The 12439-nt window shown below is 37.1% G+C and overlaps 1 protein-coding gene across 4 annotated transcripts in view; it reads left to right on the top strand.

The window, feature by feature from the left end:
* HDAC4 (histone deacetylase 4) overlaps window positions 1-12439 on the top strand; it is a 200868-nt gene that overhangs the window by 151784 nt on the left and 36645 nt on the right. For all 4 annotated transcript variants that reach the window (XM_087949352.1, XM_087949355.1, XM_087949354.1 and 1 more), the window contains 4 exons: window positions 1123-1169; window positions 5629-5736; window positions 11573-11628; window positions 12270-12357. In XM_087949352.1, coding sequence (XP_087805478.1) covers window positions 1123-1169; window positions 5629-5736; window positions 11573-11628; window positions 12270-12357 — 299 coding nt within the window. The remainder of the gene's footprint in view (window positions 1-1122; window positions 1170-5628; window positions 5737-11572; window positions 11629-12269; window positions 12358-12439) is intronic.

Raw genomic sequence — 12439 nt, 5'->3', positions numbered from 1 at the left:
GAACAGGGCCACTGGGCAACACTGTGCAGACACAATAAGGGCAGAGAAATCAGGATCTTTCAGTACTCTTACAAGCCACAAGATAGGCCTAATAGCAGCTCTAAGTTGTATCAATTGGATTCATCCCTCATTTTGCTCCAGTGGCCCTCTAAACATCTCTTGGCTCTTTTCAGAATTCACAGCTCCTCCATAAACCAGGGGGAGTGTCAGAAGTGATGGGTCAAGATAGGCCACACAGGCGTGATCCTGTCCAAAGCCTTGGCTGCCCTTTGGTTCCGGAGATAACCAGAACTTCTGTGCAGTAATTCCCCAGGATATTTCCCAGTTCTCTCTGGAGCTCATTTGGGTCCATCAGTTGATGGGTCCAGCCTCCCTGCATAATAGAATTTCAAGAACACCAGGGCGTGATCCCACCATGCTGGGATATAACATTAGATTCCCCACCCAATCATGTTGCCCTAGCTCTAATTAGATCATATCTGGTGTGAAACCACTGTCATGATGATCTAGGATAGGCCCATAGCCAACATGGTGACCATGAACTCCTGGGCCACTTAAAAGGCCCAACCCAGGGATAGCAGGTTCAAGTCTCCCAGGACCATAAGTTTGGGGACCACCACCAACAACCCTGAGATGGCCTCCAGCAGCTCAGGCAAGGAGGCTGCTATGCAGCAGGGAGGTTAGTGCACTAGCAGTAATCCCAGCTGATCCCATGAGCTCATCTTCAGAAACAGTCTCACAACCAAAGACCTGAGAAGCAAGGCCCCTAAAGGCCAAGAGGGATTCTTGGATGTCCACTGCTCCCCTTAATTCTCTAGCTCTTGTAACATCACATGCCCTTCACCATTATAACGTGATCTGCCCCAAGTCCTCATTAGGTGATCATCCCCCAACCTTATGGTTGACAGGTGGTTATGAAGTGCTAAAAAAAACCTAATCTTGACTATGTAAATATTCTCCAAAATAACACATCTTGAGTCTTCAATCATATTCAGCATCTAATACTATTGTAGGAATGGATAGATCTATACTATTAATTTTGATGACAGATTTTTAAATTACTCCCAAATCACATGCATTTTGTAATTTTAACAATGTTTTACTCTGTTCTGATTTCTCCAGGCTCTCTGACATCACTGTTTGTCAGGCTTCCATGTGGTGGCATTGGGGTAAGCATTTTTTTTCTTATTTGATCAGGTAATGCAGCAAGTCTTGATTAAACATGTTGATTAAACTGACTAAATATACAATTCTCATTTTTATTATAGAACTATACTTTTCTATATATTCAACATCTCGTTTTACAAATCAGTTCCATTTTTGTCCAGTATAATACTTCTTTATGCATACAAATGTCAAGAGCAATGGTAACTCTTTGCATGCAATGGCTTCTGGCTTAATACTTCAACAGGTTTTCCTGGATCCAGCCTATTATGAAGTACATAGCTAGCAATCCCAATATTTATGGATACCTCTTTGTTAGGAATAAAATTTTAATGAACATATCCTTGTACAACATCCAATGCTACTAATATTCTAATAGGATAGATCTAAGGTTTTTTTTTATTAGATGCATTACAGTTTAAGTACATGCTATATATATTTCCCTGCTGCCCTTGTGAAAGTCATGTGTGACACTAGCCACTGCATACCGATAGTGTCAGAGTTTGTACAGCTTTACTATGTGAGACAACTCAGGAGCAATAACAGCAAACAGGTTTGTAATAAATAGTTCTATCTACAAAAGAATATATACTGTACATACACGTACTATAGGCAGAGTTCAAACAAGCAGAAATTACAACAGAGAATACACACAGCGAGAGAGAACCCTAACATGGCCTCTTCTTATTATACAGGTTCTTAAAGGGATAACAGCCAAAAACCTTGCTGACTCATTCCATCACTGCATCAGCTGGTCAGCTCTTCAGGATAGTGATATCCTGACACTCCTCCCATTTAAAACTGAACAGTTGTCAATCCAAATGCTTTGATATACTCTTGATGTTTGTCTACATTTAAAGACTTGGTTAACATATCTGCTATATTATGTTCAGTGGAACATTGCTGTAATCTTATCAGTTTATCCTTTTCAGCCACCCTGACATTACAATACTTTATATCTACATGTTTACTCCTGTTTCCGTTGTATTCTCCTGTTGCCATTTTTATACATGCAACATTGTCTTCAAATACTGGTACATCTCCCTTTACATTTACATGTACATGTATATTTACATTTACATTTACATCCTTTAATAATTGCACATACATACTAGGTTATTTCAGAACATGCCTCAGACAATGCTATGAATTTGGCTTCAGCACTGAAAAGTGCTACTGAAGGCTGTTTTCTGGATCTCCATCCAATTATAGCACCGGCAAACAATATTACAAACCCTGAATTTGATTTTCTGTCCCACACATCATTTGCCCAGTCACTATCTATATAACATTGTAACAATAATTCACCAGATGGCTTATCCATAGTCCTAATTCCTGCTGCTAAAGCCAATGCTAGCTCTATGGTCTCACTTCTTATTGTTGAGGCAAACAGTCATAATGAACATTTTTTGTTTACTTAAATCTCTGTGTAACTAACCATGCCTTATACTACAGTTCATTGCTGTGTAACACCTTCTTTTTATATACCTATTTACATCCCCTGCCTTTTGTCCTTTTGATAATCTCATGGGTGTAAAAATCTGATGCACATTCATAGACTTCATTTCACTGTCCATAGCTTTCTTCAATTTGTCCTCTTCTGCCCTAGGCAACAACAAAAGCTCTTGGTAATTACAGGGTTTATATCGAACACTACATACTCTAACCCCACTTGCTGAGAACTGATCAGGACGTACACCTTCATTGCTTCTTTCAGATCTCCTCAGTATCATCTGTTCCTGCAATTTTGTGACTTCTCTTTTTATCTCAGGTTTATCCTCTTCTATATCTACTACTTCTGACCTGGTTTTGTGATTTTCCTGTATTGGGCTTTGTATAGCTTTTCCTTCAAGAGAACTAGTGCTATGCATTGGCATGAACACCTCAGAATTAGCATGTATCTTATTACAATTATTTTGTTCTGCAAAATTAGCAGATCGTGAAATTACCACCTTTCTGGTTCCATCTGTGAATCTATAACCTTTGGAACCTGGTTCATATCCAATAAACCTACATTTCCTGGCCTTTTTCTGTCCTTTTCTTCTGGTGACTTTGGGACTGTGCACCCAGGCATAACTGCCAAATGTTCTTAGGTGAGTCAGTGACGGTTTTCTTCCATATAGTAGAAAATATGGAGTTTCATTTATCGCAACACTCCATACTCTGTTTTTCAAATAATTGGCTGTTTTCAAGGCTTCTCCCCAGTACATTCTACTCATTCCTGCATCTGCAAGCAGTGAGTCTTTCATGGTTCGCATTATGCCATTTCTTCTTTCAGCCACTCTGTTTCTTCTGACAAGTACAGATTCGTACATTTATGCCTTATGTCTAAACTTCTCAGCCATCTTTGGAAACTATCAGACATGAACTCTGATACCTGTCTGTTTGTAGCTGAAATACTTTACAGCCATATCTGTGCTTTACAAGTCTTATCCATTGCTTGAACTGTTGCAATACCTCTGTCTTGCTTTTTAGCAGATAGCAAAACCCATATCTAGTCTAATCATCCACTATCACTAGGGCATACCTGGCTTCTCCTAGAGAGGGTGCCACAAGACCAATCAAGTCAGCATGTACTAACTGCAAGACTCTGCCTTGAGCTTTTCTTATTCACAGGCTGGACTTTGGACTTTCACTCTTTACAAACAGCACAATCTTAGTACATCTTGCATTTTTTTAATCTTAAGTCCCTCAGCTAGGTCTGGCATCTTCTGCAGTACTCTGAAATTTGTATGTCCCAATCTCCTGTGCAAGAAATATACATAATTGTCATGTGTGGGAGTATTTGTAAGTGTTCATGCACAACCTTTCTCTTACTTTCCTAGTATGTATAGATTATCCTGCTTAACACCTCGTGCCTGAATTCTTCCATCTTTCTTTATAGTATATTATCCTCCAGCAAACAGTATTTCATACTCCTGACTATGAAAACTTGAAATACTTAATAGATTATGGTTAATTTCGGTACATACAATACATTATCTAATGTTTCCCCTATCTCGTACATAGACTTTACCTTCCCCTTTAACAGCAGACCGTTGTCCATTAGCCAAACTGACAAATGTTTGCTTAGCTGGTCTCAGGCCAGAAAATGTTTGTGGGTCATTTGCAATATGCTGACTTGCCCCCACTGTCCAACAACCAAGTGTTTCTAGAGTTTTCAGATGATGTTGCTGCCAGGGAAAAGGATGATGGCAACAATTTTAAATAATCTGATTAGTGATACAAATATTATTTTGGAAACTATCCCAGGAAATATCTCTACATTTTGTAAAATAAGATAAAATGAACAGTTTAATTCCTCAGTATGTGAAATTACATAGAAACAAATTTATTGAGAGGTTATCTTCCACTGCTCTAGGCAAATCTATAGTCTAAAACCATAGCCCACTGAAGACCTACCAAAATGCAAGTTAAATCAATATTGGCAAGAAAAAATACCAATTAGTACAAAATGTATATACAGAACTCACTCAGAAATTCTGATTCCAAATGTTTTTCATATTTTGTCTGTCTTTATTTTGTATTGAGCAATCCTATTTACATAGGTGACTGTCTTGTCATCTCTTATCCAAATAATAAAGTTTGATCAAGTTATGTTTGAGGATGTCCATTAACCTTTTAAAGTACAAAAATAATTGCTTTATTTGCTCTAATTATAAGATATAAGCTCTAGTTCTAAGAAAAATAAATTATATACAGGATGGGTGAGCTAAAATAATTTAGAAGCCAATTCTCCCAATTTTCTTAAATTGTCCCAGTTTTCTTTTCTAATTTCTTTCCTTTGCAACTTAATGTCTAATGATGATGTTATGCTTGCATAGGACAATTGGTCTTTGTGCAGATCAAACTTTTTCATTGTTGTTATCAGGTACTAGAAAAACAAGATAGTTGTTTCCTTCTAGGAACTGTCAAAACATTAATAAACATATTATATAGCCAGTTAACAAAATACTCATAATCAAGGGGATCTATCTTCCATAACCAAAGGATCTTCTCCTACCAATATATGCAGGACTGCCACCTGATCAGAGCCATTTGTCTACATTTAGCAGTTTAATTTTGATAACAGAAATTAAAGTGAAGTATTGGGAGCTGTGTTTTAGAAGATGTATGATATGATACAGACAAGATATGTTTCTTATCAAAAATCTTATATCTGAATATGTCCCAATGAATGCATGAGGGTAACCACTTAAAGAACTCCACTTATAGTATATCTGTAACTAAAGATTTTTTTAAACAAAAGTAAAAGTCTATAAAATTTTTGATGGCGGTGCTACCAACTTTTGCTTGGGGAGTAATTCACTTTCAGTTTTTATCATTATTTGCAATTATAATTATAACATTTAAGTTATGATTTAATAGTTCCAGTAGTCAGCATGCAGTACTCTGTGTAGACTAAATTGTTTCAGAAATTTACAACAGTGTCTTTACAATATTTCTGAATCCATCTTTATTCAGGTGGACAATGATACAATTTGGAATGAAGTGCATTCATTCAGTGCTGCTCGTCTTGCTGTTGGCTGTGTCATAGAACTTGTATTTAAAGTAGCTACAGGAGAACTAAAGGTTGGTCTGATATTGATAATATTTTGGCTTTCGTTTTTACATGTTAAAGTGACTGGATTACTTTTGTTTTCATGCCACATAGCAAACAACTTTTACAATATTTCCAAATTTAGAGTTTATAACAATATAAAAAAGGCAGAAATTCAGGAATTGTGACATTTGAGAACCATACCATTAAAAGTTTTGTATAATGCAATTATAGTTAGGAATACTAAAATCTCTCTGATTTTAATGATTAGTAATTTAATTTATTTATTTACTCCAGTCTTTTATAACACATATATAGCTCCTTAATCTTGGGGCTGGACTACTGTAGTATACTTTTGAAAAAAATATTAGACAATGCAGCTATTGTTATAGATGGAACAGGTCAATAGCCCCCTGTGAAGCAAGGTTCCATAAGCTGCATTACTTGCCAAGATGATTCGGAATTCACTGCAAAATTTATCTAAATTTCATTATTCTAAAGAGACCTCTTCCAACTGACATTTACATACATATATGATTTTCTAGAAATCTGTTTCTCACAGTAATCACTAAGCCATGTGCATAAAGAGGATATAACAGCAAATAACATTCAGGTGCATGCCACCTCTGAATATTTAGGTTTCTCACAAAAATTAAATCAGCTTTAGTCAAGCTTACCTCCTAGTAACTTACATGAATAAACAAGAAGTCCTCAAGTTATGAAAGAAAATGGGATCGTCATTGCCATCACTAAGTCAAGCAATTATAAAGAATGATGTCACATTGTTTAGCAACAGAAATCCAGGCTGTCCTGGTTGTCATCATAAAAACAAGACACTTCAGTTGTTAGCAGGAAGTAGAGAAATCTCACCCTTCAACATTTTCCTTTCAATAAAGCAAGGCTTGTCAATTTATTCCTGCTGTTCATCATATTACTGTCCATAAGAGGACTTTAAGAAAAGTCCTGTGGAAACATCATCCTGTTTTCATTCATGAGAAGGCTTGTCAAAAATTCCGATGTGTCTAAATCAGTACTATCTAGAATATAGGAAAACGTATTGTATTTAGCCTACATGTGGGTAAGCATTTGACTACATCAGCTAATGTAGTTATCACTGATTAATATAGAACTATATAGTTCAGTTATTCAGGTCCTAATCATCTCATAGTTGGACTATTGTAATATGCTCAACATGGAAGCCACAGCTGGTCCAGAGTGCAGGGCCACAGGCAGTTCCAGGGACCTGAAGAATGGCCCATGTAACAGCACTGCTTCGCAACTTGCATTGATTGCCAGTCTGCTTCTGGGTGCAATTCAAGATGTTGCCAATCACTTTTAAAGCCCTTTCTGGGTCCAGGCTATTTGAGGGACTATCTCATCCCACTTGTGTTGGCCTGTCTCATTCATGTCCTCAGAGGAGGCATGCTGCACGCCCCATCGCCCAATTATTGTGGCTAGTGAGGTTCGGAGAAGGGCCTTTTCTGCCGTTGCTCCTGCTCTGTGGATCATTTTTCCCCTCTGGTGTGAGGTTGGCCCTAACCCACCAGATTTTTCATAAGACCTGGCTCTGCCATTTAGCTTGGGCCCCAATGGAGGAGCATCGCAATGGAGGTAGTTGGTTAACAACAGATCCCAACTTCTCCCTTGCCTCCACCCTCACATTTTTGTGGTCATGTTGCCAGCATGATATCATAGAGTGCTGTTTCTTCCCACCACACATATACATAGATACATAAACACATATACATACATATGTGTGCGCATGCGAATATGTGTATGTGTTTATGTATGTGTGGGAGTGAAGGTAACAGCACCCTATGACATGCTGGCAACACGACCACAAAAATATCTTTGGATAGCACTGGTAACATGGCCTTGAAATGGAGATGAGCATCGCCGCCCCCTATAGTTGACAGTGACTAGCAGAGTAAAATCCGCAAAGACTTTTTTACCTTTTACTATATACAGTATATGTGTATAGTGTATAGAGTGTGTGTGTGTGTTGTAGGCTGCCCAAAGTACCCTGTGATAAGATGGGTGGCCAATAAATGGAATAAATGATTGATTACTAAAGACCGTGTCATCCAAAGTGATGGAGGGAAGGACCATAATGAGGCAGCAGTGTGTATGAAAGACTCAGCAACATGGGAGATCACAAGCTGAATCTGAGCCAATGCATTTTCAAAAAAATAAATGAAATCCTAGGTTCCATCAACATTCATCAAGATATAAGCCATTGTTCCTCTTTATTCTGTAATAGACCATATCTAAAATATTTGCAGCACCATGTTTTAAATTGACAAAGGACATTGACAACGTGAAGTAAATCCAGAGGAGGCCAATCACTTTTCTCTGATAAAACATCTTCTGCTTTCCACCTGTAGGTTTGGATTCAAGATGGTGACTATTGAAAATGTTCTTGTCAAATTTTGACAGGAGGTTTTATAGTTGTTATAGATCTAGAGAACTGTGGTCCAATTTTCATATTATTTTGTCATCAAAAGTCTCTAGTTCATCTCTAGAATGCCAAGTATAATCTTGTATGCTGAGTGAGCATTCTATTACCTTACACTGACTTGCCTTCAAACTCAATAATTAATGTCCAAAGTACTATAGAGATGCATGTGGGCAACACCTTAACAGAGAACATGTTCTTCCATAAATGACTCAGAAAGTTCTGCTTTTTCCCATAAATGATATCCATGATATCCATAATTGATCCATAACTTCATTAGAAATAAGATACAGTGCATTCTAAAGATCCTCAAGTCAAAATGTCAGTGATTTGTAAAGGTACTCCCTCTTTTTGTTCAGAGGTAACCAAGCTTTGCAGTTGTGAAATATTTCAATTGTCCAAACTGCTGTTTCTGACTATGAAGTCTCACCCTGTCTTTTCTTCCCAGAGAAGACAAGGTGAGTCTTCATAGTGCCCTGTTAGGGAGTTATATCTTCACTCATTTAAGTGTTAGGAAGTTGTATGAAAAACTGCAATTTCTTGATTTCACATTGTAATCTTTTGATTTTTGTGTCTCGGTTCATATGACTCTTCAATCCTTTGTGTTTTGATTTTTAAGGCAGCAATTCTGATTACTTCAACCCTGACTTCAAAACAGAGAACTTTTTGTCCAGACATTAATTTTCTTCCAGAGGCTAACTTCCATCTTAGAAATTATCACATTATCACTTCCCAGCCTTTTTTTAAAATGTCCACTGAATTCACTAAAACTGGTACTTTACTCTTTTGATATGTGACACGTGCCCATTTTATATATTGAATAAAAGAAAGCCTTTTTTAATTCTTTTATGGCTTTGTGTCTGCTCCGAGGTTCTCCCAGTTTGTATAACAATATTATTTTCACCATTTGCCTAGTATAGGTACAGGCAAGCTTACCTCCTTCTGGCACAATGAGGAACCAATTCAATTATGAAAGGGACAGCAAGGTCATGGATCCCTGCCTCCATTTTGCAACCTCTAGAGCATCTCTAGCTCACCCTTCTTCCATCTATATCACATTGTTGCTCTTCTTAAAGAAGATGCAGAAATAAATATTAAGGATCCAGATTTATTTAACCATTATTATATATCTGTCTATTTAGAGTGTAAACTAAAATATAATTTGTTTGAACAAGTAAAAACAAATAGCATTAGTCCAGCTAAAAAGATTAGGCTGATGGGACAATGTTGATGTCTGTGGAGGATCTAGGTCATTCAGGCCATAGTTGTCTCAAAGGTGCTTTTTTCTTCAAAAGGCAACTAGACCATTTTTTCTTTGAGGAAAAAAAATATTTTGCTTCTCATCCAAGAAGCTTCTTCAATTCTGATCGTGGGGTGATGGAAGGGTAAGTACTGACAGTTGAGACTGAGTACTTGGGGTGCGGGGAATTGGAAGGATTGTATTTCTTTGGTGTCATCTGATGATCAGCATTCTCTTGAGATCTGTTAAGACCACTTGGGGGTTTATCTGTGCCCTGAAACAGGGTGTAATTGGTTGTGGAATCTTGTTGGAACTGCATTGTAAACTGGAGATAGATTATTCAGTTTGGTGAACGGAAGCGTTCACCAAACACATCAACTCAGTGGACAAATACTTTTAAGTTCACACAGGAAGATGTTAAGGAAAGCAGTATGGCTTTCCTGGAATGTGCACTGCACGTTAAGGAAGACAGAAAGCTTAACGTTGAAGTTTATAGAAAACCCAGGCACAGAGCTCAGTATTCACATTTTGATTCTCACCACCAACTGGATCACAAAATATGAGTGTTCAGAACCCTAAACCATTGGGATGAAAATTTGCCTACTAATAAAGAGGGAAAAGAAAAAGTACTAAAACACATCAAGGAATCCCTCTGAACCTGTGGTTATCCTAACTAGGCTTTCATCAAATAAAAAGAAAAAAAAGAAAGATCTAGGAAGAGCTTCTCCATTACAGACAAAGAAGAAAAACAAACGTAGCAACATTGTCATTCCATATGTAGCAGGTATATCTGAAAACTTCAAGGGGATTTTCAATCAACACAACATACATATATACTTTAAACCCAAGAATACACTAAGTCAGAAGCTTGTCCACCCCAAGGATAAAACGCCCAGACACAAACAACAAAGTAATATATATATAATACAATGCAGTGAAACGTGCAGATCTGTACAGTGATGAAACAAAATAACTATTTCACAAGCACATGGCACAACATAAGAGATCAAATCCACAGGACAAGATTCAGCAGTCCATCTGCATTTAAAAAACAAAGGTCGTTCTTTTGAAGATAGCAAAGGCCACATTTTGTATAGACAGGACCATTGGTTTGAAAAAGGGGTAAAAAAATCATTAATGTTAGAATTGAACACTCCCCACTCAACAGAGGGGAAGGAATAAGACATCACCTATTTCCAGTTTACAATGCAGCCCTTACAGCAGTTCCAAGAAGACTCCACAACCAATTGCACCCTGCTTTAGATTAGCCTCAGGGCAAGCCTGAGCCCTCTGTGCCCTTAACAGTTCTCCTAGAGAGTGCTAACAACCAGATGACTGCAAAGAAATACAATCCTTCCATCCCACTCTCCACCATCTTATCAGTACTTATCCTTTCATTCCCCCATCATCCAATCTCAACTGAGTACCTGTCCTTCCACACACACACCCTGCCATCAGAACTGGTGAAGATTCTTGGATGAGAAATTAAATGTTTTAAGTTCTTTAAGTTTTTCTTTTTCCAAAAGAAAAAATAGTCCAGTTGCTTTTGAAGAAAAAAGCACCTTTACGACAATAATGGCAGCTTATTTCATGATCTGATGTGAATACCAGTATAGGTTCTTCCTCTGAACCAATACAAGTAATGCTCAACTTGAAGTGGTCACCTAACCTCAGTTTAAAAAGTTACAATGGATTTGGAAAAAATTACTTAACCTGTCCTCTAAGTTAAGGCTGTTGCACCAACCCCCATGTTATAGCATTTCAGGCACTTGGCAATTGCCTCACATTTATAACTGGTTACAGTGTCACAGGCCACATGATTCCATTTTGCAACATTTTTTGCCATTTTCTGGCAAAAAATGCCGTTTGGATAAGCTGGATTCAGGTTTTATAACTCTGATTCACTTAACAACCATTATAAAAATGGTTATAAAATTAAGTCTGGTCACATGATGACTCAGCTTATGACCACAGTGACTTAATGACCAAAGTTCTGGGCTCAATTGTCATAAATTGTCATAAAGACTATCTGTATCTAATATAAAAACAGAATATTTTGGAAACAATCCAATAATTTTGCGACATAAATTTTACATGCTTGAAAAATACGTGGGCTTTTAGTATCTAATTTTTCAAATTGAGTTTTTTTGTTTTTGTTTTTGGCTTCTGATAGAATGGATTTGCTGTAGTTCGACCTCCTGGTCACCATGCAGAAGAAAGTACCCCTATGTGAGTATGTGACTGTTTAGACTGGGAATTTTCACTTAGATGGGCAATGTATTGGCTGCCTGTAATCTTCCAGATCAGCCTTTGAATGTGAGGGAGTCTTTTATTTTAGCATTTGGAGAGCTTACGGTGGGGTTAAGGGCATAAACTTTGCAGAAAGTTAAAGCATCCATTTCATCCCTTCAGAAATATTCAAACAATTTTTCCAATTAGTTTGAGAAATAAAGATTTAAATAAGACACCATGAAAACTTAGCTTTGCCTTTCTGGCAGCACTTCTATGTTGACTTCTTAACTGCTATGGTTTTTGGTTACTAAAAATAATATTTTGTAAACTGTAGCTGCCACCAAAAAGTTGTGGCTGGAAATAAGATTCTGAAAAGATTTGAACTTTCAGTCAATTAAGTGTTGTTGGGATTTAAAACAATAATTTGTCATATTGACCAAGTGTGGTTTGATGGTATTTTTAATGTATAAAATATAATTGTATAATTTAATTAATGTGTATGTACAAGAAATAGGTCTATGTATCTACATGTTGAATAGCAACAAACAAAATTGTAAAACTGTTATTACCATTGGAAGTTTTTTGAAGCTTGTATTCAGAATTTCATACTTTCATTTATAAATTCCATTTCCTTTTAGGGGTTTTTGCTATTTTAACTCGGTAGCCATTTCCGCCAAACTTCTCCAGCAGAGACTGAACGTAAACAAAATCCTTATAGTCGATTGGGTGAGTGAACAAAGTATCATTTTAAATATATTACCTTTAGGTTGAGTATCCTTCTTTGTAGCTGCCAGGCCCATTTTTACAG

Source organism: Notechis scutatus, chromosome 1 (genome assembly GCF_049901735.1).
Source record: "Notechis scutatus isolate UNSWTSFEM ecotype Mainland chromosome 1, rNotScu1.2, whole genome shotgun sequence".
Lineage (NCBI taxonomy): Eukaryota > Metazoa > Chordata > Lepidosauria > Squamata > Elapidae > Notechis > Notechis scutatus.
Note: the sequence above shows the minus strand (reverse complement) of the source record. Positions and strands in the feature narration are given on the sequence as shown.